We start from the raw sequence: 24743 nt of genomic DNA on the forward strand, positions 1-24743 counted from the left end.
CAAGAGGAAAGAAAGTGAGGCCGGCTTCCAATCGCTGTCCTACTAGGAAAAAGTATGAATTTAGACCTGGTTCTATAGGATTATTCCTGAAATCCTGGGAGTGATCAAAAGGGGCTTGTCCCACTGAAGCAACAAGAGCTAAACTGGTCAACTTGAGATCAAAGTGCTCTTCTGGAGACTAGACAAAGAAACTTTTAACTCAGAGGCCAGTTCAATTCAAGTCAATTCAACAACCAGTACATGCTCCTTGGAATTCTTCTCTCCAGATATATAGCTGAGCAAGTCTCTAGTTCTCCCATCATGCTGACTATCTTCCCCCTGATACATTTAATATCTCATGCCTACTCATCTTATTTCACTTCTCCATGTGTCTCACCTAAAGAATGCTGACCTCCCCTTGATAGTCCCAGGCCTCCCTGCAGTGGATGTTCATAAGGTTAGAGTGGAACTAATGGATGATGTAGTATATGAAAACTCTGTGTCTATCAAAGTCTTCTAATCCTGAGCAAAAGAATGGCAAGCTTTATTCCCTGGGAAATCCCAGAGAACTAGACTCATGGATGCCCCCCTCTTCCCAGGACTTCACAGAGCAGGTCATCCACCACTTTTCTGCTGCCATCTTGATCTACTTCTCTTATTGTGCCAACTACATACGCATTGGGACCCTGGTGATATTTATACATGATGTGGCTGATATCTTCTTGGAGGTAAGTGAGCCAGGTCAGGATCTCTCATCTAGGAAAATGGAGCTGGGATTAGCTGAGCCCCTGGAAGCCTCATTTTTGCTACAGGAAAAAAGCTGACTCCAGATGTTCCTGTACTCACTTATCCACTTATCAGTGCTGCTTCTGCCCTCTTGTAGTTATGATCTGCGTTTTGTCTTAAGACTTCTTCCACCCATCATTTTGTAATAGTCTGTGATCAGAACTTAGCAGGTGATAGGGGGGAATCATCTTTAAAAATAGATAGTAGATGGGGATGGATGAAGGGAAATCATGAAGGATGGATGGGACTAACACTGTAACTTAATTAAAGGAATAATTGTCATATCCAACAATGAGGGGTGAAGCAATAGGAAAGATACCGATGAGACAGACAATAAGCATTTACCATGGGCCTTCTATGAACCAGGCACTGTGCCAAGCACTGGGGATACAAAGAAAGGAAAAAAAAAGTCTTCACTATTGAGGGACTCAACACCTAATGGGGGAGAGAACAAGCAAACAAATATGTACAAATAAGCTACAATGAGAATCATGATTGGTGGGTGATGATGATGATAGCATTTATATAATGCCTTAAAACATTTGCAAAGGATTTTATATATATTATTTAATTTGATCCTCTCAACAATACTATAAGTGAGATACTATTATTATCCCCATTTTAAAGATAAGAAAACTGAAACTGAGTGATCCATCTATGGTCATATAACTAGTAAGTGCCTGGGACTGGATTCAAACACAAGTCTTCTAGACTCTAAGTCCAATGTTCTATCTACCACAGCCTCCAAAGATCTGAACCAGTGAGGGAGATGAGTCAAATCAAGTTCTGTGAGATTTTTAAAAAAATTAACTTACAAGCCCACTGTGGAGAGTTTTGATTAGACAATACTTTCTATGAAAAAGCTGTGGACAACAGGCTTATTGTGAATCTATGGGATGACATACTCTAGTGAGATCTTGAGCTGTATTCAGAGACCCAATGCTCAATACAAGGGAGATGATTGTCTCTCTGGGCTCTATCTGGGTCAGACCACATATGGAGTGCTCTGCATAGCTCTACATTTGGGAAATATTTATAGAAGGAGGAGAGCCCTCAGGTAGACATCTTAGGCAATAATGAACTGGAGAACTTCCAGAGGAGGATAACTGATATATAGGATTGTAAAGTTTATGCCAAGAATAGATCAACTGATAGAACTGGGGAGGTTTGACTCTGAGAAAATTCGGGGGTGGGAGAGTACAGCATAAAATTTTATTTCAAGTGTTTACAGGGCTATCACTTTACATTTGTTTTGTCTGAACCAGAAAGGGCAGAAGTGGGAACTGGATGGAAGCAGAGTTGAGGTTGCAGAGTCAGATTTAGGCTGAACCTAAGGAAAATCTTACCTATAGTCTGAAAGTATAATAGACCACCTCTAAAAAGGAATGAAATCTCCTTTGCTGAAAGTAATTATGGAAAGGCTAGATGACCACTGGTAGAGAAGTAAAAGTATGGAATGAATCAGAGGTCCCTCTCATCTCAACTCATATAATTTTAATATTCCTTCTCTCCTCCCCTCCAAGGCAGGCAAGGTTCTTCATTATGCACAGTGGAAGCAGTCATGTGATATGATCTTCATCATCTTTTCTATGACATTCTTCATTACACGACTCATTGTCTTCCCTTACAAGTGAGCCTGATCTTAGAAGATGGGAAAGGTTGTTGGAAGTGATTATGAGACCTCGGCTTCAAACCCCAAAATCCCCCTTCTTTGGAACTTTCTGCTAACAAGAGATGCCTCTTAAAAGAAGAATGAGATTCCTATTTGACCAGACCTACTTTGTTTGAGAAACTTGGAATGGGTTCCTGTTCAGGTTAAAAGGGTCTATGGATCTCTTTAGGATGTGGTTCCCCCATACTTGGGATTTTTTTACTAAGCTCTACCCCCTTCCTGGAGAAGGAAATCTCACATGTGACCACAAAGTATTTAGAGGCCAGGCCCCTACAATATTTTGGTGGTCTGGCCATCATCATGACCTGAGTCCCTCTCTTTCCTACAGAGTCCTCTACTCTACTTACTATAGTTCCATGGTCAACCATGAGCCCTTCTTTGGATACTACTTCACCAATGGCCTTCTGATGATTCTTCAGGCTCTCCATGTTTTCTGGTCTTACCTCATTCTTTGCATGTTGTTCAGATATGTTAATTGTGGCACGGTATGTACAAAGGCTGTCACTGGCTTTGACCCCTGGTTCTTCTATCACCTGGTGAACCTGCTAGCCTATTATCTTAGAGGCCATTTTAGCAATTTAAGGGCAAGTGAATAAGAATCCTAGAGGGAAGGGTCTATGCAGCTGTAATATGTTATTAGTAGGGGTAGGGAATAGGGCATAAGGATTTAGGCATGGCATTCTAGTGCCAGTAGGCACCAGGCAATACTGGCTTAGCTGGGGGATGAGGATAGGGAGGGGAGGAAAGTCTCACCCAAAACCCTTTCTGCTGAGCCTCAGCCATTTTCCTCTTTCTCTGCCTCCTTCTGCCTTCTGTCTCCCCATCTCTGTTTCTCCTTTCTTTCTGTCTTCCTGATCCCTCCTTATCTCATTTTCTCCTATCTACCTGGTTGGGTTATGGGTTGTTTTTTGTTTTGCTTTTTTGCTCCCCCCACTTCCTGTGTCCCTTTGTACATTTTCTTCTCCATGAGATATTTGTAAAGTACTTAGCACCATACCTGGCACATAGTAAGCATTTAAGCCAAATTGATCCTTTCCCCCATCCATCTTTCTCTCTCTTGCTCCCCATCTTTTCTATCCCTCTCTGTTTCTGGTTCCTATATTTTGTTCCTTATCTCTCTGCCTCAACTTTATTCTCTGGTTCTCAGATGGAGAAAGATGTAAGAAGTGATGTAGAAGAACAGGACACCAGTGATGATGATCAGCTCAATACAAAAGAACAGAAGAGCAAGAGGCTCCAGTCCAGTGATGTCCCAGACACTTACAACCTTCCTCGGTCCCGGGGTGCCAGGAGGACTGGCCCTAACTAAAAGGCATTGGCCAGCAACATATTTTGGTCTAACACAGATCTGTCAGATAGTCTAAAATCAAGAATAAATTATGTATGATTGGTCTTCTGACTCTTGGAATCAAGTCATATGATAAACCTTCCAGATTCTGATTCAGTGTATACTTCATAGAACAAAACCCAAGCTGGCCCAGAGCCCTTTACTTCTCCTTCTCCCTGTCTGTTCACCCCACCTCTATTGGAGCTGAGGAAAGGTGGGGGGCGGGCAAAGCTGAGATTTCTGCATAGGATATTAGGATAGTTTAATGATTTCCATTAAATAGTCTTTTCCCTGAGTTAATGTCCCCAAACTTATTATTAAGGCCCACCCTAGCCCTCAGAACAGAGGTCAATAATGAATTTAATTCTCTGGAGGATGTATTTTTAATTTTAAAATATTAATTTGTTAATGAATACTAAATATTTCTAACTAGTCTGCCGACTCTCTCCACAGTCTGAATAGATGTCCAAAACTTCAGAGTGGCCCCCCAAAAGAGATGTGAACTTGAGTAAAAAGGCAGCTAAGCTAGGTCAGAGAGAAAGAGAGTACAGGCTTAAGTGTGAACAAATAAGGAGATAGAAAGGCAGCATGGCCAGAAGATAGAAGCAAAAGAGCAAGCAACTGAGTGGCTAGGCCAGGTAAGTAAAAAATAAGAAATAAAAGAGGCATAAGTGTGAGCAGCTAGACATCCAAGCAGGAGAACTGGGTCAGAGAGGAGCAAAAAGAACCTGACTTGCTCTCCCGCATACCTTATATACGGATACCCTTTGTGACAACATCATCCAGTCTCTTCCCAGGACATTCTACAAAGTTTCTGATTGAAAAACAGGCACAGCAGGGAGTGGAATCAGAGATCAGAATCCCTTCATCACAGGAAGGGGAGGAAGATGCCAAGAGACTCTCCATGTGGCTGCCAGGATGACTACACAGTGCAACCTTCCCACAGACAAGGAGCAAGTCTCCACCAGACTATTTTGTCATTTTTAAATGAAAACCTTCATACTGACCCCAAGAAGATGGACAAAGGGGGAAAAGAATTTTTAATAGCATATCAATTCAGCATGGCAAACAAATAATTGGGAGTGGTCATATTATCATATGATTCTCTCTTTCTCTCACTTTTATTAATAAATAATTATAAACTTAAAAAATAATACCTGAATTCAACATTAATTTTCCACAGGTCCCCAAACTTTTAAAAATCACACATCCCATCACTATAACATTTTTGATCATTTTACCATAATATATGTAGACTGATTTATCTCTAAATCATATACATATGATCCTATACTAACATATTACTTATGTTATACAGTATATACCAGTAGTAGAAAACCTTTTAGATATAGAGTGCTGAGCACTGCCTGCCTGTCCCTCCCCCCAACCTCCCCATCTTACTGGAGATAGGAGAGGGAGGAAGTATCCCACTGGGCAGAGGGGCAGATGAAATGAGGAATGTTCTCAGGCACAAGGAGAGGGAGAAGAGAATAGCTCTGCCCCAAACCCTCTGGTTTTCTAGTAAAAACAAACAAACAAAGGAGCAAAACAATTGCAGACATGCCCACAGAGAGGGCTCTGTGTGCCCTTTTTTTGGCATGTGTGCCAAATGGTGTAGGTTCACCATCATGGGTATATGAAAAAATAGAAATTTAAAAGGGTTGAGATAAAGATGAAATGATATGTTATACATTAACTATACACAAGTCTTTGAAAATTTTTATATTTTTGTTGAAGAAGCATAGCTGACTGCTTCATTATTTTTTATTTTGATTTATGTATTTATTGTAAACCCTTATCTTCCATCTTAGAATCAATACTGTGTATTGGTTCTAAAGCAGAAGAGTGGTAAGGACTAGGGAATGGGTGTTAAATGGTAAGCCAAGGGTCACATAACTAGGAAGTGTCTGAGGCCAGATTTGAACCTAGGACCTCATGTCTTTAGTCCTGATTTATTCTTTTTTAAATCTCAGCTTAACTCCTTGTAACACAGAATCAAAATCCTGGTTTTCTGTTCAGTTCAGTAGTTAACTATTTAGTTTTAATGGCTGTGATATGTAACAGTTAAAATTTAGGGAATACAGGGAGACTGAGGCAGGTAGAAATTAGTTTCTCTCTGCAAGGAGTATTATATTTTTTAGAGGTTTATTAAAGGTTAAGGATTAAAGAAAATACAGGATAAGGAAAACGTGCCTAGGCCAGAGGCCTAGACAAGTCCTCGCCTACATTATGGAAAGAGCCACGTCTGCTCTAAAATGGAAGTCCAAAAAAGAGAGCCAAAAACCTTTACAATCAGCTTAAGTACCTTCTCGATCTCGCCCACCTCAGAATTCCGTGAGATTACAAAGCATTTTGGGGAAGTGGAGCAAGGACTTGTGGGGATTGAAGTCCAGAGTTCAAATCTCAATTTTACATCCCCCCGTTTGATCCTCTGGGAAGAAGTCCTTCCCCAAAGGATCATAAAAACATAATCAATTTAAAGATTACAATAATTTGAAGAAAAGAAAAAAAAAACAAAAACAATAATTGCTGAGTGCATTGACAAAAAGCCAGTTAGGGGGCAGTCCCCTTTGGCATGAAAGTATATTTTTAGCCTAGATAATGACTTTTTTTAAGCCACGTCTGTCCAAGATGCTTTTTAGAAAACTATCTTGATCAGCTCCTGCCTGCGGCCCTCTCCTGCTCCTGCTTCTGCAGCCTCTCACCTGGTGCCCGAGCCCCTGGCCCTGCTTGTCTTTTTTTTTACCCTCGCAAAGCTGTTGATCAGCTCCTGCCTGCCTGCCGCTGCCATCCGCTTTGGACAGCCGCTTATTCCGGCCCCACCCTGGCTGCCCGCTCCGCTCAGCCCTGCTTGTCTGCACTCTGGCTCTGGCCCTGGCCCAATGGACTTTCACTCACCTGGCCCACCTGATTCAATCAAGATTGTAAACACCTGATGACCTGCATGCAAAACAAACCCAGATCCTTGGCGGGTAACAAAACAGGGGTGGGGGGGGTTGGGGGGGGTGTATTGGCTCCACGTGGACTGGGGCAGGAGGAGGTATTAGAGCAGGGGAGAGAGAAAAAGGGAGAGGAGAAGAAACAGACTTTTCAAACAGACTTTTAAGCAATGGGCTGTTTAAAAGGATACCTTTTGACTGTTCTGGTAATTTCATTGACTTCACCTGCCTGTCAGGGAGCAGATTCAGCTCAAAGATTCAACTTTGAAGGGGCAAATGGGTGGCTCAGGGAACATTCCCCATTTTGACAGTGAGAACTCTACTTGGATCAGAAATAGGAGGACCTCTACTCCACCGGTACTTAAGGACCACTTTAGGGGAAAAAACTCCTTGATAAACAATGAGGGTACTTGGGCCCATACTTATAGTGAGGCAAAAAGTTCTTTAAGCCATGCCTATTTTTAGAATTAATACAATGGGGTGCTAAGTACCTATTAAAGGTCAGGCAACTTGTAAACTTGCCAGGAGCAAAGAGGTGAAAACTTATTCAGAAGTTTTTCTGATTCAAACTTACTAAAGGGATTAGTTGACCCAGCAGTGAATTCAGAATGGGCTGTCCCTTGGAAAACGTCTACTGTGATTGGTAGATGTAAGGATTTAGGGGAGGTGACATAGGAGAAAACCCCCTATATAAGAAAAAGCAGAATCTCTTGAATATAAATACTTTTGAGGAAGATCTCTTATAAGGAGGCCTTTTGGAGAATCTCTTCAGGGAGGCTCTGGAGAAGGGAAGCCCTTTTTGGACTTCTGTTTTGGAGCAGAGGCGTCTCTTCCATGATGTGAGATTATCTTGTCTAGGCCACTCTGGCCTAGGCATGTGTTTTTTATCCTGTCTTTTCTTTAATCTTTAATCTTCAATAAACCTCTAAAAAAATATAATACTCCTTGCAGAGAGAAACTAATTCCTACCTGCCTCAGTCTCCCCTAAATTTTCATCTTTACAGATAGCTGTAGAATATACTTCCAAAGATACAGAGATCCAAATGGAGGAAATGAATCATTGGTCATGCTTACTCAATCATGATAATCATCTTGCAATCCTATCCACCAATTATGCAAAAGGTTTTTGTTTGTTTTGTTTTGAGGAAATTCAGTCAGTAGATTTCTCTCTTTCCTAATTGGAAGGGGTGAGGATATGTAGAGAGGTGTGACATGATTTCTGAAGGTTAGGCAGTTCTGGCCAGATCTGAAGAGTGGTTGTCTCAGGTGAGAAGAAAGAGGTAGCAACAGGGCAGTTAGCAACATAACTGTCTTCTCCCTGGTTTCCCCATCAGTGGCTATCTTCATTCATTTATCAAGTGTTCAATGGGTTGTAGAGGGAGGTTTGGGGTAAGGGGTTTTGGGAGCAGGATTCCAGATCTAAGAGGGTTATATCCTAAACCCTAAACTAACAACTGTGAGTACATATGCCTCTAAGCCCTTGCTAACTGCTGATTAGACCTACATTGACTGCTGCTGAGATTGAGGTTGAATTCTCCTTGTATTATCCTCCCTTCTAGTCTAGGGGAGCTTCTTTTGTTGGGAAAAAGGGTGATGGGGAGGGAAGAAAAGCCAATAAGGAATTTACATCTTCAGGAAGTTTTTCCCCTCTCCTTGACCAGCCTGTTCCTGTAGCATTTGGGGCTTCCAAGGTCTGAGCAGTATGTCTCCCTTCCTCCCCCTAGGGATAGAATTGGTGTATAGAGAAATATACATTCTATCTAGACCTTATCTTCCTCCAATCACCATAAATCCTTAAAAAAAAGCACCTCTTTTGGGGAAAGAAAATTCTCTCTGTTAATGTGGAAGCCTGGGCTCTACAGGGGTCCAGGTAGTCTGAGCTCTCTCAGTCCTAAGTGAATCAAGGTGCCTTGGAACCACTCAGTCCCATGTATTCTGATGATCATGTGGATTGATGTCTATCAATTGTCAGGTCATTTTCCCTTCTGTCAGTGAGTCAATTAATATTAATGAAGTGCCTACTATGCACTAGGTACTTATTTTGTCCTGCTATGTGCTAAGAGCTGGACACATAAATATGTAAAGGACAGTTCTTGCCCTCAGGGAGCTTACAACATAACAGGAGGAAGACAATACACAAAATTAAGTGAAAACAGGAAAGGGAAGGTTCCCATGTTGTGGGTGAGATAGAGAAATCTGAAAGAGTTCAGAAGGGGGAAAATAAAGAAATATTTAGCCTTAGCTTTCTTATATGGATGTTCACTTTCTCAAGATGTATAGTACTTGACTTACTATCTTTTTCTGCCTCCCTAAATTGAGCATTTATACTAGGGGACTTCTAGAGTCCTCATCTCCTAAACAGGCACTCAAGGCAACATTTGCTTGGATTTCCAAGAGCCCATAAATAGAAGTTGTAGTTGAAAATCTGGTGACTCAAAACAACTTTCTCTAGGTTCCATATAATATCCATCCCATCCCTTGCCAGATTTGCAAATCCACACGGTAGTTTAGACTCTACCCTGAAGATAAACACATTTGAGGTTGGCTAAGTAAACTTCCATTTCTATTGGAGCTTCACTTTAAATAACTAATTTGAAGAGCAAGAGGCAGCAATGCCCAGATCTCTTGTCTACCATTGAACTCTGAGGACCTAAACCCTTAGAGTTCCTTTAAGTTCTCAGAATTCCTATGACTGCAAAGCATCTTCTCTCTAAAATATTAGAACTCTAAGCTCTGGAGTTTAAAGGAGATAAACCAAGAAATAAATCATCTCCCTAAAGTTCCTAAGGTTGACCAGAAAATTTCCCTTCTCTAGCTAGAAGTCTCAATTCTGGGATCAAGCTCACTGTCAAAAAACCAAAACTTCTGGATGATGGTCAGGAGCAAAGCCCTCTCTCAGCAACTTTTCTCTTAAGTCTTTTAGGTCTGTCTCTATCACAAACTTCTGTAGGAACTTTCCCCAGCTGCTATCTCCTCTTGGTCTGGAAAACTCCTTCTTAGGCATGCTTTTGTTTTCTTTTGTTTTGTTTTAGCTCATGATGGCAAGAAAATATGCAATTGTCTTGTGTTTCCATCCCTGGGCAATCACCAGCTAGTTTCTTGTAGAAATTATACAAATGTGTGTGCTTCCAATCTGTTTCCCCCCCATACACCCCTACTTTCTTACACACACACACACACACACACACACACACACACACACACACACACACACACACATACCCCTTTGGAGATCCCAACTCTATTCTGCTGGGTGCTGATCTGTGTCTTAGTCAGGGAAACAAGCAAAAAAAGGAACCAAATGATTGGGCAAGTCTATTGCTCAGTTCTGTAGCTCTCACAAAAGGTGGCTTTTCTAAGGATGAGAGCTGATCCTCCCAAGTCATCTTAAGGACAGCCCCAGTCACTGGAAACTGATCAGTGTGATTTTCTCTTCCTAACAAGGTACTAAAAGGCCCATCCATACTCTACATGATTGGAGGCACTCTTCTGATTTTCCCCTTTCTATACACACCATTCTGGGGAGGAACTATTGTATTTGAATTTTGAATAGGACATGACACTAAAAATCTACAGCAGTGTCAGGGAATTAAACTGGAAAAGCAAAGGCGACTAATGGAAAATCTCAGGGGACCCAAATCGGATATTATACATGGTTAGAAATCACAGAATTTGATATCACTCCTGACCAGAAATCACAGAATTATCAAATCATTACTCGGGAATGCTTCTGTGGCCCTGGTCCCTCGTGGAGTCCTGTGGTTGTACGGCTCTTTCCTTAAGTCTTTAGACAGCATGTCATTTGTGTTCATTATTCTACAAGGGATTTCAATTAGTTGGGTGTATTATTCCAAGTGACTCTCAGGTGGCGCTCTATTCACCCACCAGCTAAGGTCTGAAAACTCTGGTTTCCTAAAGGATGCACTATCTCATCTGGCCACCAGATGATGCTAAGCTTCCAGACACCATTCAGCATCCATGTATACATCCACCTCAAGAGCGGTGATTGCCTAGAGTTCTCATTACTCCTTTCGCAGGCTACGTCTGTATTCAATTCTAGGGCACAAAATGGTATATGACCGAAGATAGTAAAATATTGAATATGCAGTCTCCCTACCTCAGAGCCCCTACTGCATAGCAGATGCCACTTTCTCAAAGCACATCCCAGTATTTTCATAGATTCTAAGAATTAGCAATAACAACGACAAGCACTCCTTCAATGTCCAGCACTGAAATTACAATACAAACAGAAAGAAAGACAGTTCTTGCCCTCGAGAAATTTACATTCTAATAAGGGAGATAACATAAGGGGTGCAGGAAGGAAACAAATATACATTATGTACCTATTATGTGCCAGGTACTGTGCTAAGTATTTAATGAGTACTTCCTCATTTGATCCCCACAATACCCCTGAGAGGCAGGCTTTTATTATTAACCACACTTTACAATGGATTTAGTATTTAGTATTGCACTTGGAAAAAGAAAACCAGTACAAACACATTTATTTGCAGACCCCATTTCAGACTGAACAATAGGTGCTGTCCAGCACCTTTTCTTAGTGGTCATTCCATTTCCCTCCTACATGTTGCTTTTCCTTGAATAGGACAGTCCATCCGCTAGCTCTATGCCTTTTCACCAGCTACACCCATGTCTGAAATGTTTCTTCTCCTCTTCCTCCTCAGGAGACTGGAGGTCAGGAACGTGCCTCTGGGGTCGCTGGGGTCTCTGGTTGGCGGGGCACTGCCGTTTCCAGTGTCCCTGTCGGCCACAGGCTGGACATGGAGTTGTGGGCAGTCTTCCCTTCGAAGGACAGTCCTTCGACCAGTGCCCATCCCATCTGCAGGTGTAGCAAGAGCCCCTTGGCCTCTGCCCATAGAGCTGCCCTGAGGAGATTCTCAAGTCTCTGTCCTCCTGTTCAGCTAGGTCCCTGTTGTGAAAAACCTTAAAAGCAGCCTCCATTAATTGGTTAATTGGAGTCTGAGGTCCTAGATCCAGCTTTTGTAGTTTTTGCCTGATGTCTGGGGCAGACTGCCCTATTAAGTGGAGCCTTAGGATAAGTGCCCCCTCATCAGTGTCTGGGTGGATGTTGCTATATTGCTTCTTGGCTTCTACTACTCGGGACAGGAAGAGGGCTGGATTCTCCTCCTTTCCCTGAGGGATTTCTTTGAGCTTATTGTAATTTACTCACTTTCTAATCCCCCTTTGCATGGCCTCAAGGAGACAGTCTATCACATGGTCTCTCCTAAGTCTGTCCCTTTCATTCATATAGTCCCATCCAGGATCTTGCCCTGGGACTGCAGTGGCACCAGGAACTCCTGCCCATGTACCAGCTAGGGCCTTCTCATCACCTATTTCTACAGCCAAATCCCAGATCCTTTTTTTCTCATCTGGGGTGCAGCAGGTGGAGATAAATATGCAGATCTGCCCAGGACAGGTCAAACTGCAGGGTCAGGGATTTAAAACCCTCAATGAATTTGGTCTGGTTCTCTGAGTAGCAACCCAATTTCTCCTTCATCTGGACTAAATCAGTCATAGAAAAGGGAACATGTGCCTGAGCCAGCCCATCTGGTGAGAGTACCTCTCTCATAGGGAGGAGGTGGGCCCTCTCCCCATAGCTCAGTCCGCTCTGGGTGTGGAGTGGGCTTGATTGAGGAATGGGCAAGGTAACATTATCCTTAGGCAATGGTGGGTACAAAAGGATATTATGGATGAGAGTAGAGAGAGGAGTGGTCTCAGGCTCTGAACCCTGAGAATAAGGCAGAGGTTTTGGAGCTGAGGGTTGGGGAGAGGAACCAGGAGGATCTGGAGGGGATTCTGTGGTAGAAGTTAGTTTTGGGGGAGGGGAAGGCCTTGACTGCTCTTCAGCCAGTGTAGGAGATGTTATCTCCCTACCCCTCACAGAAGATAAATTACCTGGGAGAGATAAGTCAGCCAGAACATCCTGTTGGAGACTTTCCCCAGAAGGGGTCAGTAAGGAGGTGGCAAGGCACATGCGACATAATCGTCTTAGCTCAGGATTCTGGCTGAGTTTAATGAAAGCAGAAATGTAGGGGATGGCTGTTCATTTCCCTTCCCTTCTGCAGAACAAATCCAATTGTCTGATGGTGTTATAATTTAGAGTACCATGGATAGGCCATGTCTCTTGATTACCAAGGATGTAATGTGGCCAGACAACATTACAAAAAGAAATTAATTGATTTTTCTTTAAGCTGTTTAGTGCCAATTTTCTCCAATATTTAAGTATACACCCCAAAGGGGAATCTTGGGGTACCCTCTGTCTCTGTCCCATTTAGATGCAGAATGGCCAATTCCACACTGAAGAGTCAACAACTGTGCATCCACAGAGGTTGCCCAACCAAGAGCACTCAGTTTTAACACTGAGGTGAGCACTCAGTTGAACACTGAGGTGGCAAGGCTTTCCACACAACAAGAACATCTTCCCTTATAAGTGGGAGCCGACAGATAGACCCCAAACTCCAGAAGCCAGACTGATCTGGGGCCAATGGAAGAGAGAGCACGAAAGAGTTCCCACAAAGATATCACCCAAAAGATGGGGGTTTCAGGAGTCAAAGAAAAGGCTCCTTCCTACCTGAGAAGCTGTGTCCTCGTGGACGATCAGGGGTACAGGAGTAGTTTTCAGAAGAGCCAAAAACATTGGGCGTCAAAATGTTATGGGTGGGAAGGATACCCTTGGGGTTTGGGAAGGATACCTTTTGCAAGCATGCAAGACTCCAAAACTTAGTCTAAAAACAAAAAAAGAGATTTATTAATTTAGAAAGTAATGTTGAGAGTGGCCAGGAGGATAGCAAGGTGGGACAGCAAGATGGGGAGCAGGTCCTTGGGAGGACAGCATGAAATGAAAGGCTGTTTGTTCCCCCATGGGGACAGCATGGATGGAGAGGCTGTCCCCCAGACAACATCAGTTCTGGGGATTATATACTTTTTGGATGCTATTAACTGGTGTGGACATGACCTAGAGTATTAGTCCCTCAGGCATTTGGTGGGGTGAGGTGATCATCTGACTGGGGCCTGCCTGGAGGCATAAAGATTCATCTCTTTGTCCATCTTAAATCTAGAGGGCAAAAGAAGATAAACATCTCAGGACCCTAGGTGGGGCCATTGGGCGTTTCTAAGTTCAGAGTCAGGAGGAGGCAAAGCAAGGGAGTTTCCCTGATAATAGTTCTCCTGGGTTTCTGCCCATGTCACTAGAGGCCAGAGAGGGACATACCCTTAAGTAGCAGAGGCAGACACTGAGAAAAATAGTGTAGCATCACTCAAAGAAAATATTCCATAACATTCATATGTGTAGCATACCAGGCATGTTAACATCTTGGAAGTATGACTGATGTATTTTTATTTTTCCCCGATTATTTTTTCAGATTATTTTTCCTATATATTTTCTTTTAAGTACTAGAAGTACATTGAAAATAGTATTAATACTCTGATCCTGAACTATGAATTAACAATAAATCTGAACCTTTATTTTTGTACATACCCAAAAGCTTGAGACTGTAGGAACATGACAGCATTTGTTAAACTTCCTGGGATTATTCTGAGTTATTGTGTCTGGTTGCATAAGAAGGGATAGCAATGGATACCTTAAACTTGGCCAGACAGCCTTTAAAATCAGATGAGTGGACTTCTGGTCAAGATGGCATCTTAGAGGCAGTGAATGTTCAGACCTCTGAAAACCCTTCCTTACCGATCACAAACTGAATGCTCCCAGGACACCGAAATTCAAACTGAACAACAGGACAGACCAGGGGAACCCTCCTCCTGGACCTGGATCAAAAGGTACGACCCCTCAAAAGCCAGAAACCTAGATCACTTGGATCTAAGGGGTAGGCAGAAGGAAGGTCCCAGGACCCATCCCTCCCAACCCAGAGTGCTGAGCCCGCGGCAGCATCGGGAACCTCAGGGCCAGCAAAAGGGCCTCAGGGCTGGCTATTCTGAAGGACTCAACTTGAAAGCAACCTGAGCCAGTCTCCGAGGTGATCAACATAGATGGCAGGGAAACATAGAGAGAAGGGGGAAGCCTGTAGCCTCCTGGCTGGGTCTTTCCATCTGAGTCTCAAGGGAGGTTCCAGCTTTAGGGCACCAGCTGAACTCAATCCCATCAGGAGCCCTCAGAGCTTCTGAAAGGACAGAAACCTCAGGGCAAGCAAAGGGGTTGCTCCAAAGGACTTACCTTGAAAACAACCTGGGCCAGTCTCTGGGCATTCAACACAGACTGTAAAGTCATCTGGAAACAGAGGCACTTGAACTAAAACGAGAAAATAGTGTCTTGAAAGCCAAAATCAACCAGCTGGAAAATGAGACAAAGGAGATGAAAGATGAGGCAAAGGAGATGAAAGACGAGGTAAAGAGGATGAAAGATGATCTTCAAAGAAAATCAGACCAGACGGAAAAGGATGACCAAAAAGACAGAGATGAAATCCAATCTTTAAGAACCAGAATACAACAACTGGAATTAAGTGACCTCACAAGGCAGCAGGACACTATAAAACAAAACAACAAGAATGAAAAAATTGAGGAAAATGTGAAGCATCTCATTCACAAAACAGATGATTTAGAAAATCGTTCAAGAAGGGACAATTTAAGAATAATTGGACTACCAGACGACCATGACAAAAGAAAAAACCTGGACATAATACTAGAGGAAATTATCCAGGAAAACTGTCCCGATATCCTAGAACAAGAGAGGAAAGTAGAGATTGAAAGAATCTTCCCCTAGGGCAGACTTAAGTAGGTGAAGTAGAGTTCTCACATTCCTGATTTAAGTAGAGTTCACTGCCCATTTTGGGGAATGGTCTTAACCAAATCTTATGAAGTAGGGTCTGAGAATTTTGAAGGTTCGCAGGTGGGGGGAAATTTTTAAAAGACTACAGGGGAAAATAAGGGAGGGAATAAGAAGGGAGGTGGGTAGAAAGGGAAGTAAAATAAGGGGGGAACTAGGGGGACTGACTGTAAACAAATATTGGTGTAGAAGGAAATAGTGAAAGAAGAAAAGGCAGGACCAGGAGTAGAAATTAAAATACTGGGAAATACACAGCTAGTAATCATAACTCTGAATATGAATGGAATGAACTCACCCATAAAACGCAAGTGAATAGCAGAGTGGATTAGAATCCAAAACCCTACCATATGTTGTCTGCAAGAAACACACATGAGGAAGGTAAATATGCATAGGGCAAAAGTAAGAGGATGGAGCCAAATCTATTGGGCATCAAATGATAAAAAGAAGGCAGATGTAGCAATCATGATATCGGACAAAGCCAAAGTAAAAATAAGATAAAAGGCAGTATAGACAATGAAGAAATATCTCTACTCAATATGTATGCACCAAATGGCAGAGCATCCAAATTTTTAAAAGAGAAACTAGAGGAGCTCAAAGATGAAATAGATAGAAAAACTATACTAGTGGGAGATCTGAACCTTCCCCTATCTGAACTAGATAAATCAAATCAAAATATAAATAAGAAAGAGGTGAGAGAAGCAAATGAAATCTTAGAAAAATTAGAGTTAGGAGACATATGGAGAAAAATAAATAGGGACAAAAAGGAATACACCTTCTTTTCAGGAGCACATGGTACATTCACAAAAATTGACCATGTATTAGGGCACAAAATCATTGCAAACAAGTGCAAAAGGGCAGAAATAATAAATGCAACCTTCTCAGACCACAATGCAATAAAAATAATAATTAGTAAGGGTACATGGAGAGATAAATAAAAAATTAATTGGAAATTAAACAATATGATTCTCCAAAACCAGCTAGTTAAAGAACAAATCATAGAAACAATTAATAACTTCATTGAAGAAAATGACAATGGTGAGACATCCCTTCAAAACCTATAGGATGCAGCCAAAGCAGTACTCAGGGGGAAATTTATATCCTTGAGTTCATATATAAACAAATTAAGAAGGGCAGAGGTCAATGAATTGGGCATGCAAATTAAAAAACTAGAAAGTGAACAAATTAAAAATCCTCAGATGAAGACTAAATTAGAGATCCTAAAAATCAAAGGAGAAATTAATAAAATTGAAAGTCAAAGAACTATTGATTTAATAAATAAGACTAGAAGCTGGTACTTTGGAAAAACAAATAAAATAGACAAAGTACTAGTCAGTCTAATTACAAAAAGGAAAGAAAAAAACCAAATTGACAGTATCCAAGATGAAAAGGGAGACCTCACCTCTAATGAAGAGGAAATCAAGGCAATCATTAAAAACTACTATGCCCAATTATATGGCAAAAAAATATGGCAATCTAAGTGATATGGATGAATACTTACAAAAATATAAATTGCCTAGACTAAAAGAAGAAGAAATAAATTACCTAAACAACCCCATATCAGAAATACAAATTGAACAAGCCATCAAAGAACTCCCTAAGAAAAAATCCCCAGGTCCAGACGGATTCACAAATGAATTCTATCAAACATTCAAAGAACAGCTAACCCCAACACTATACAAACTATTTGACAGAATAAGCCAAGAAGGGGTTCTACCAAATTCTTTTTATGACACAAACATGGTGCTGATCCCAAAGCCAGGCAGGTTAAAAACGGAGAAAGAAAACTATAGGCCAATCTCCCTAATGAATATAGATGCAAAAATCTTAAATAGGATACTAGCAAAAAGACTCCAGCAAGTCATCACAAGGGTTATCCACTATGATCAAGTAGGATTCATACCAGGAATGCAAGGATGGTTCAATATTAGGAAAACCATCCACATAATTGAACATATTAACAAGCAAACTGACAAAAATCACATGATTATCTCAATAGATGCAGAAAAAGCCTTTGATAAAAGACAACACCCATTCCTATTGAAAACACTAGAAAGTATAGGAATAGAAGGGCCTTTCTTAAAAATAGTAAACAGTATATATCTAAAATCATAAGCAAACACCATCTGCAATGAGGATAAACTAGAAGCCTTCCCAATAAGATCAGGAGTAAAACAAGGATGCCCATTATCACCTCTATCATTTAACATTGTACTAGAAACACTAGCAGTAGCAATTAGAGAAGAAAAAGAAAGTGAAGATATTAAAATTGGCAATGAGACCAAGCTGTCACTCATTGCAGATTATATGATGATTTACTCAAAGAATCCTAGGGAATCAACCAAAAAGTTAGTTGAAATAATCAACAACTTTAGCAAAGTTGCAGGATACAAAATAAACCCGCAAAAGTCATCAGCATTTCTATATATCTCTAACCCAGTTCAGCAGCAAGAATTAGAAAGAGAAATTCCATTTAAAGTCACCCGAGACAATATAAAATACTTAGGAATCTATATGCCGAGACAAACACAGGAACTATATGAACACAACTACAAAACACTCTCCACACAATTAAAATTAGATCTAAACAATTGGAAATACATTGATTGCTCATGGCTGGGCTAACATAATAAAAATAACCATCCTACCCAAACTTATCTATCTATTTAGTGCCATACCCATGGAACTTCCAAAATACTATTTTACCGAATTAGAGAAAACCATAACAAAGTTCATTTGGAAGAATAAAGGATCGAGGATATCCAGGGAAATAATGAAAAAAAAAATACAAAGGAAGGTGGCCTTGCAGTCCCAGATCTCAAACTATATTACAAAGCAGTGGTCATCAAAACAATTTGGTACTGGCTAAGAGACAAAAAGGAGGATCAGTGGAATAGACTCAGGGTAAGTGACTTCAGCAGGACAGTCTATGACAAACCCAAAGACCCCAGATTTTGGGACAAAAATCCACTATTTGATAAAAACTGCTTGGAAAATTGGAAGACAGTGTGGGAGAGATTAGGTTTGGATCAACACCTCACACCCTACACCAAGATAAACCCAGAATGGGTGAATGACTTGAATATAAAGAAGGAGACTATAAGTAAATTAGGTGAACACAGAATAGTATACATGTCAGACCTTTGGGAAGGGAAAGATTTTAAAACCAAGCAAGACTTAGAAAGAGTCACAAAATGCAAAATAAATAATTTTGACTACATCAAATTAAAAAGGTTTTGTACAAACAAAACCAATGAAACTAAAATTAGAAGGAAAACAACAAATTGGGAAACAATCTTCATAACAAAAACCTCTGACAAAGGTTTAATTACTCAAATTTATAAAGAGCTAAACCAGTTGTACAAAAAATCAAGCCATTCTCCAATTGAAAAAATGGGCAAGGGACATGAATAGGCAATTTTCAGTTAAAGAAATAAAAACTATTAATAAGCACATGAAAAAGTGTTCTAAATCTTTCAAAATCAGAGAGATGCAAATCAAAACAGCTCTGAGGTATCACCTCACACCTAGAAGATTGGTCAACATGATAGCAAAGGAAAGTAATGAATGCTGGAGGGGATGTAGCGAAGTAGGGACGTTGCTGGTGGAGTTGTGAATTGATCCAACCATTTTGGAGGGCAATTTGGAATTATGCCCAAAGGGTGATCAAAGACTGTCTGCTCTTTGATCCAGCCATAGCACTGCTGGCTTTGTACCCCAAAGAGATAACAAGGAAAAAGACTTGTACAAGAATATTCATAGCTGTACTCTTTGTAGTGGCCAAAAATTGGAAAATGAGGGGATGTCCTTCAATTGGAGAATGGCTGAACAAATTGTGGTATATCTTGGTGATGGAATACTATTGTGCTAAAAGGAATAATAAAGTGGAGGAATTCCATGGAGACTGGAACAACCTCCAGGAAGTGATGCAGAGTGAAAGGAGCAGAACCAGGAAAACATTGTACACAGTGACTGATACACTGTGGTACAAGAGAACATAATGGACTTCTCCATTAATGGCTTTACAATGTCCCTGAATAATCTGCAGGGATCTATGAGAAAAAAAAAACAAAAACTATCCTCAAGCAGAGGACAAACTGAGGGAGTAAAAACACCGAGGAAAGGCAACTGCTTGACTACAGAGGTTGAGGGGACATGATCGAGGAGAGCCGCTAAATGAGCACCCTAATGCAAATACTAACAACAAGGAAGTGGGTTCAGAGCAAGGACACATGTGATACCCAGACAAATCGCGCATCGGCTAGGGGAGGGGTGGAGGGGGAGGAGGGAAAGAAAATGATCTGTTTCAAATGAATAATGTAGGAAAATGACCAAATAAAATAATGTTTTAAAATTTAAAAAAAAATCAGAGTGAATGGACTTTTCTGTAGAATGCAGCCTTAAAGGTAGGCAGGGTTGGGAATTTATACCCCATAAAAGGGTAAAATTACTCTTACCAAAGCTTGAGCTAATCACCGTTCCCCCACTCCTCCTACACCACCAGAATCAAAACAAGCATGGAACAATTTCTAGGTTTTCCGGGGACTGGCTGAGGACACCACAGACTTACCCCAGAGAACAGTGAGACTTGGGACCCAAGGAGGCTGAGGAACATAGAAATTGGGTGTGGAGATAGGGCAGAGAGGGGGCTACACACAGCAGACACGTCAGAGACTGAAAAATGGCCTCTCAGCAAAAACCACCTGGGAAGGGAAGAAAGAACTAGCACAGAAAAGGCCACCAACAACCAGGAACTACAATCTGAAACTACCAAAAAAAAAAAAAAGAAAAGAACCTTGAACCTTGACCCTGGATAATTTCCATTGTAAAAAAAAAAAAAGCCCAGGCTACAGAGGAGACAGCAGAGGGTGACAAACAAGAAAGCACATCCAAACTTAAAAAAAAAAATGGAAATTGGTCACAAGCTCTTGAGGAGCTCAGATTTGAGATTATGAACAAAGTGAGAAAGATAGAAGAAACTTGGGAAGAAATGTGGAAATAGTTTTTAAAAAAAAGAAAATAACAATATAAAAGACAGAATTTCCCACTTAGAAAAAGAAGCCCAGAAATCAAATGAAATGATAAGCAAATTGAAGACCAGAAATGACCCATTGGAAACTACAAAAAGCAGGATAGAACAAACCTAAAGTGAAAATCAAAAGATCATAGCTGAAAACCAGTCTTTAAAGACTAGAATTGGGCAAGTAGAAGATAATGACCTCACAAGACAGCAAGAATAAATAAAGCAAAGTCAAAATAATGACAAATTAGGAGATAACATGAAATATCCCATTGAGATGAAAGACTTAGAAAAGAGGTCAAGGAGAGACAATTTGTGTATGATAGGCCTACCTGAAAACCTGGAAATAAACAAAAACCTTGTCATCATACTACAAGAACTTATCCAAGAAAACTGCCCTGATATTCTTGAACAAGAGGGAAAAATAGACTTGGAAAGAGTCCATAGATCACCCTCTACATAAAATCCTCAAAAGACAACCCCCAGAAATGTAATTGCCAAATTCAAGAGCTTCCAAGCTAAGGAAAAAAATATTGAAAGAAGCCAGAAAGAGACAATTCAGATATCAAAGGGGACCAATCAGTATTATACAGGATCTGGCAGCTTCCACACTAAAAGACCACAAGGCTTGGAATATGATATTCAGAAAGGCAAGAGAATTGAGTCTATAACCAAGGGTCACATACCCATCAAAACTGACTATATACTTCCAGGGAGAAGTATGGGCACTTAACAAAATGGAGGATTTTCAAATATTTGTAAAGGAAAGATCAGAACTAAACAAAAAATGTGATGTCGAAATACAAAATTCAAGAGAAACATGAAAAGGTCAACAAGAAGGGAAGGGAGGATTTTTTTAAGGGATTCAGTAAAATCAAATTGTTTATATGCCTATATGGGAAAATGATATTTTTAACTCTCAAAACCTGTATTAACTATTGTAGTAGTTAGAAGAATTATTCATAGGTAGTGGTTTGTATTGATTAGAATCTTGAACCTTTGGGACTATAACCTCTATAATTCCCTTTTCCCATTACTGTTTGTACATCTCTTACATTGATTGAGTTTGAGTTTCATTTCCCCCACCCATGCTCACTCTGACTTGGACTGGTGTGGAGGAGGGGAGCAGTTTTCTTTCTCTGCTGTTACTTTCTCTTTGATCTAAGTTGATTTTAATAAATAGTATTAAAATAATACTTGGAGTATCAGATATTAATTTTAATCTTTACAGGTTGGGGTACTAAGTGGTTTAATATGACATGCAAAAAAAAGAAAGGGGGTTAATAGAAGATGACACCAGGAAAAACTGGAAGGAATAAGAAAAATAGAATAAATTATACTACATAAAGAGGTAAAAGGTACATGGCAGGGGGGAGGGGAAGAATACTATTATAAGGAGAAGAAAAGAGTGCCAATAGGTAATACTTAAACCTTACTCTCAGTAGAATCAACTCTGAGAGGGAAGAGCACCTAGATCCAATGGGGTATTGAATTCTCTCTTACCCTGCAGGGAAGTTGATAGGGAAACACCAAGAGGGGGAGTAGGGCAGGAAGTGCCAAAAGAGAGGGAAAGGGGGGATTTAATAGACCCTAAAGAAAAATAAGAGAATAATAAGAAGGGAGGGGTGAGAAGGGAAGTAAAATAAGGATGGAGATTGGGGGGGACTTATTAAAAGCAAAACACTGTTGTAGAAGGCTAGAGTGAAAGAAGGAAGGGTAGGACTAGGAGAGGAAATCAAAGTGATGGGAAATACACAGGTGATAATCATAACTCTGAATGTGAATGGGATGAAATCACCCATAAAATGGAACAAAATAGCAGAGTGGATTAGAAACCAAAATGCTACCACATGTTGACTACAGGAAACATACAGGAGGCAGGTAGACACACATTGGGTAAAGGTAAGAGGCTGGAGCAAAATCTATTGGACATCAACTGAGAAAAACAAGGCAGAAGTCACAATCATGATATCTGACAAAGCCAAATTACATCCTGATAAAAGGCAGAATAGACAATGAGGAAATAACAATACTCAACATGTATTCACCAAATGGTGTAGCATCCAAATTTCTAAAGAAGAAACTACTGGAGCTTAAGCAGGAAATAGATTATAAAACTATAATAGTGGAAAACCTGAATCTTCCTCTATCAGATCTAGATCAATCAAACCAAAAAAATAAATAAGAAAGAGGTAAGAGATGTGAATGAAATCTGAGAAAAATTAGAGTTAATAATATATGAAGAAAAATAAATAGGGACAAAAAAAGAATACATCTTCTTTTCAGTATCACATGATACATTCACAAAGATTGACCATGTACTAGGGCCATTATGGTGAGCTTATGACATGTATGTCAGCACTGACATATGTAGCTATTTTCTATAACACGCAGCTGTTGAGGCTGCATACAGAGAAGTATGAGGCCACATGCCAAGAAGGATGTTTTGGTTTTTTTTCCTTGAAGTGACACACCACACAGTTATTCTGTTTTTTGGTGAATTTTGACACACCAAGCTCAAAAGGTTGCCCATCACTGTTCTAGGGCATAAAAACATGGCAAACAAATGCAAAAGAGCAGAAATAATAAATACAACCTTTTCAGATAAAAATGTAATAAAAATGATCAATGAGTATCAAATTGCCTAGACTAATGGAGGAAGAAATAGACTACCTAAAACAACCCCATATAAGAAAAAGAAATTGAACAAGCAATCAAAGAACTTCCTAAGAAAAAATCCCCATGGACAGATGGATTCACAACTGAATTCTATCATACATTTAAAGAACAACTAACCTCAATATTATACAAACTATTCGACAAAATAAGCAAAGAAGGAGTTCTACCAAATTTCTTTTATGAAACAAATATGGTACTGAGTTCAAAGCCAGGCAGATCAAAAAACAGTGAAAGAAAACTACAGACCATCTCCTTAATGAATATAGATGCAAAAATCTCAAATAGAACACTATCTAAAAGACTTTATCAAATGATCATGAGGATTATTCACTATGATCAGGGGGGATTTATACCAGAAAGGCAAGGATGGCTTAATATTAGGAAAACCATCCACATGATTAAAGAAAATTAAAGAAAAGGACCTAAAAAAGGGTCCTTTTCTTTACTTACTATTAATCTAGCACTTTCTATGTGTTACCTCAGTTGATCCTCACAGCAACCCTGGAAGGAAGGTAGATACTACTATTATTCTTACTGGAGGCAGTGAAGTGGTACAATGGCTGGAGCAGGAAGACGAGAATTCAAATCTAGATTTAGACATTTACTAGCTGTGTGATCTTGAACAAATTACTTCACCTCTGTCTGCCTCAGTTTCTTCAACTTTTAAATAGGGATAATAATAGCACCTACCTCTCAGAATTGTTGTGAGGATCAAATAAGATAATTATAAAAAGTTTTTATAGGATTGAACTCTGGCCACTCTGGACACTGACCCCTGGGAAAGCCAGTCATGCTAGATTGGACAGGTCCAAGGAGTCATTAAAGTCCAGGAGTTTAAATACTTTTCTAGATGAAACATGGGGGTTTAGGATGAGAGGGACAGTTGATTGACTTTACAATTGTAAGAAAGGAAAACAAGGAGTTCCAGACAGGAATAATGGTGAAAGACTGATGCTTTACAATGGACACAAAAGGGAAAGACCCAGACCAGGGCTGGGCCACCTTGGCAAAGGACTTTAGTCTAGGGGGAGAAACCATTGGGACAAAAGAGATACATAACATCTGATGGGATTAGCTATTCCCACCCAAACTACCAGGAGGTCTATTAGCCTGAGATCAGTGAAATAGGACTTTCCCTGAGGGCGAAACTCTCAGGTGACAATGTCAAAACCTGGGATTTCTACCTCCAAACTAAATAAATGGGGATCACCAAATTCCTCCAAGCTACAAGTTTGGGGACTTCTAGATTCCACGTTGACACTAGAAATACAAATATATATCTCAAAGGGCTAACAGTCTAATGGGGTTTAGGGGGAACAACATGCAGATAACTTTGTACAAATAAGAGATATATACCTGTTAAGTTTGGGGGAAAAAAACACAGAACTATTAAATAGTCAGAAAAACCACTCTTTAATTGTGGAGGGGGGGTTAGTATAATTCCTCTCAGGCCTCCACACAGAGCTACATGCTACAAACCCACACAGAGCCCAGAGACTCTGGATACTGTGGTCACTGACCCCTGGGAACTTGCCGACCACACTACA

The 24743-nt window shown here is 40.4% G+C and overlaps 1 protein-coding gene across 3 annotated transcripts in view; it reads left to right on the forward strand.

Moving 5' to 3' along the window:
* Nucleotides 1–4855, forward strand: part of LOC100025782 (ceramide synthase 4-like) — a 45615-nt gene extending 40760 nt beyond the window's left edge. For 2 of the 3 annotated variants that reach the window (XM_056822062.1, XM_007489488.2), the window contains 4 exons: nt 579–707; nt 2289–2395; nt 2766–2922; nt 3585–4854. In XM_056822062.1, the coding sequence (XP_056678040.1) occupies nt 579–707; nt 2289–2395; nt 2766–2922; nt 3585–3746 (555 nt within the window). In that variant the 3' untranslated portion in view covers nt 3747–4854. Of the gene's footprint in view, nt 1–578; nt 708–2288; nt 2396–2765; nt 2923–3584 lie in introns of all 3 variants that reach the window. The other variant, XM_056822061.1, reaches the window with a different exon arrangement.
* The last annotated feature ends 19888 nt before the right edge of the window (nt 4856–24743 follow it).

The sequence above is a fragment of the Monodelphis domestica genome, chromosome 3 (assembly GCF_027887165.1).
Source record: "Monodelphis domestica isolate mMonDom1 chromosome 3, mMonDom1.pri, whole genome shotgun sequence".
NCBI classification, from domain to species: Eukaryota; Metazoa; Chordata; class Mammalia; order Didelphimorphia; family Didelphidae; genus Monodelphis; species Monodelphis domestica.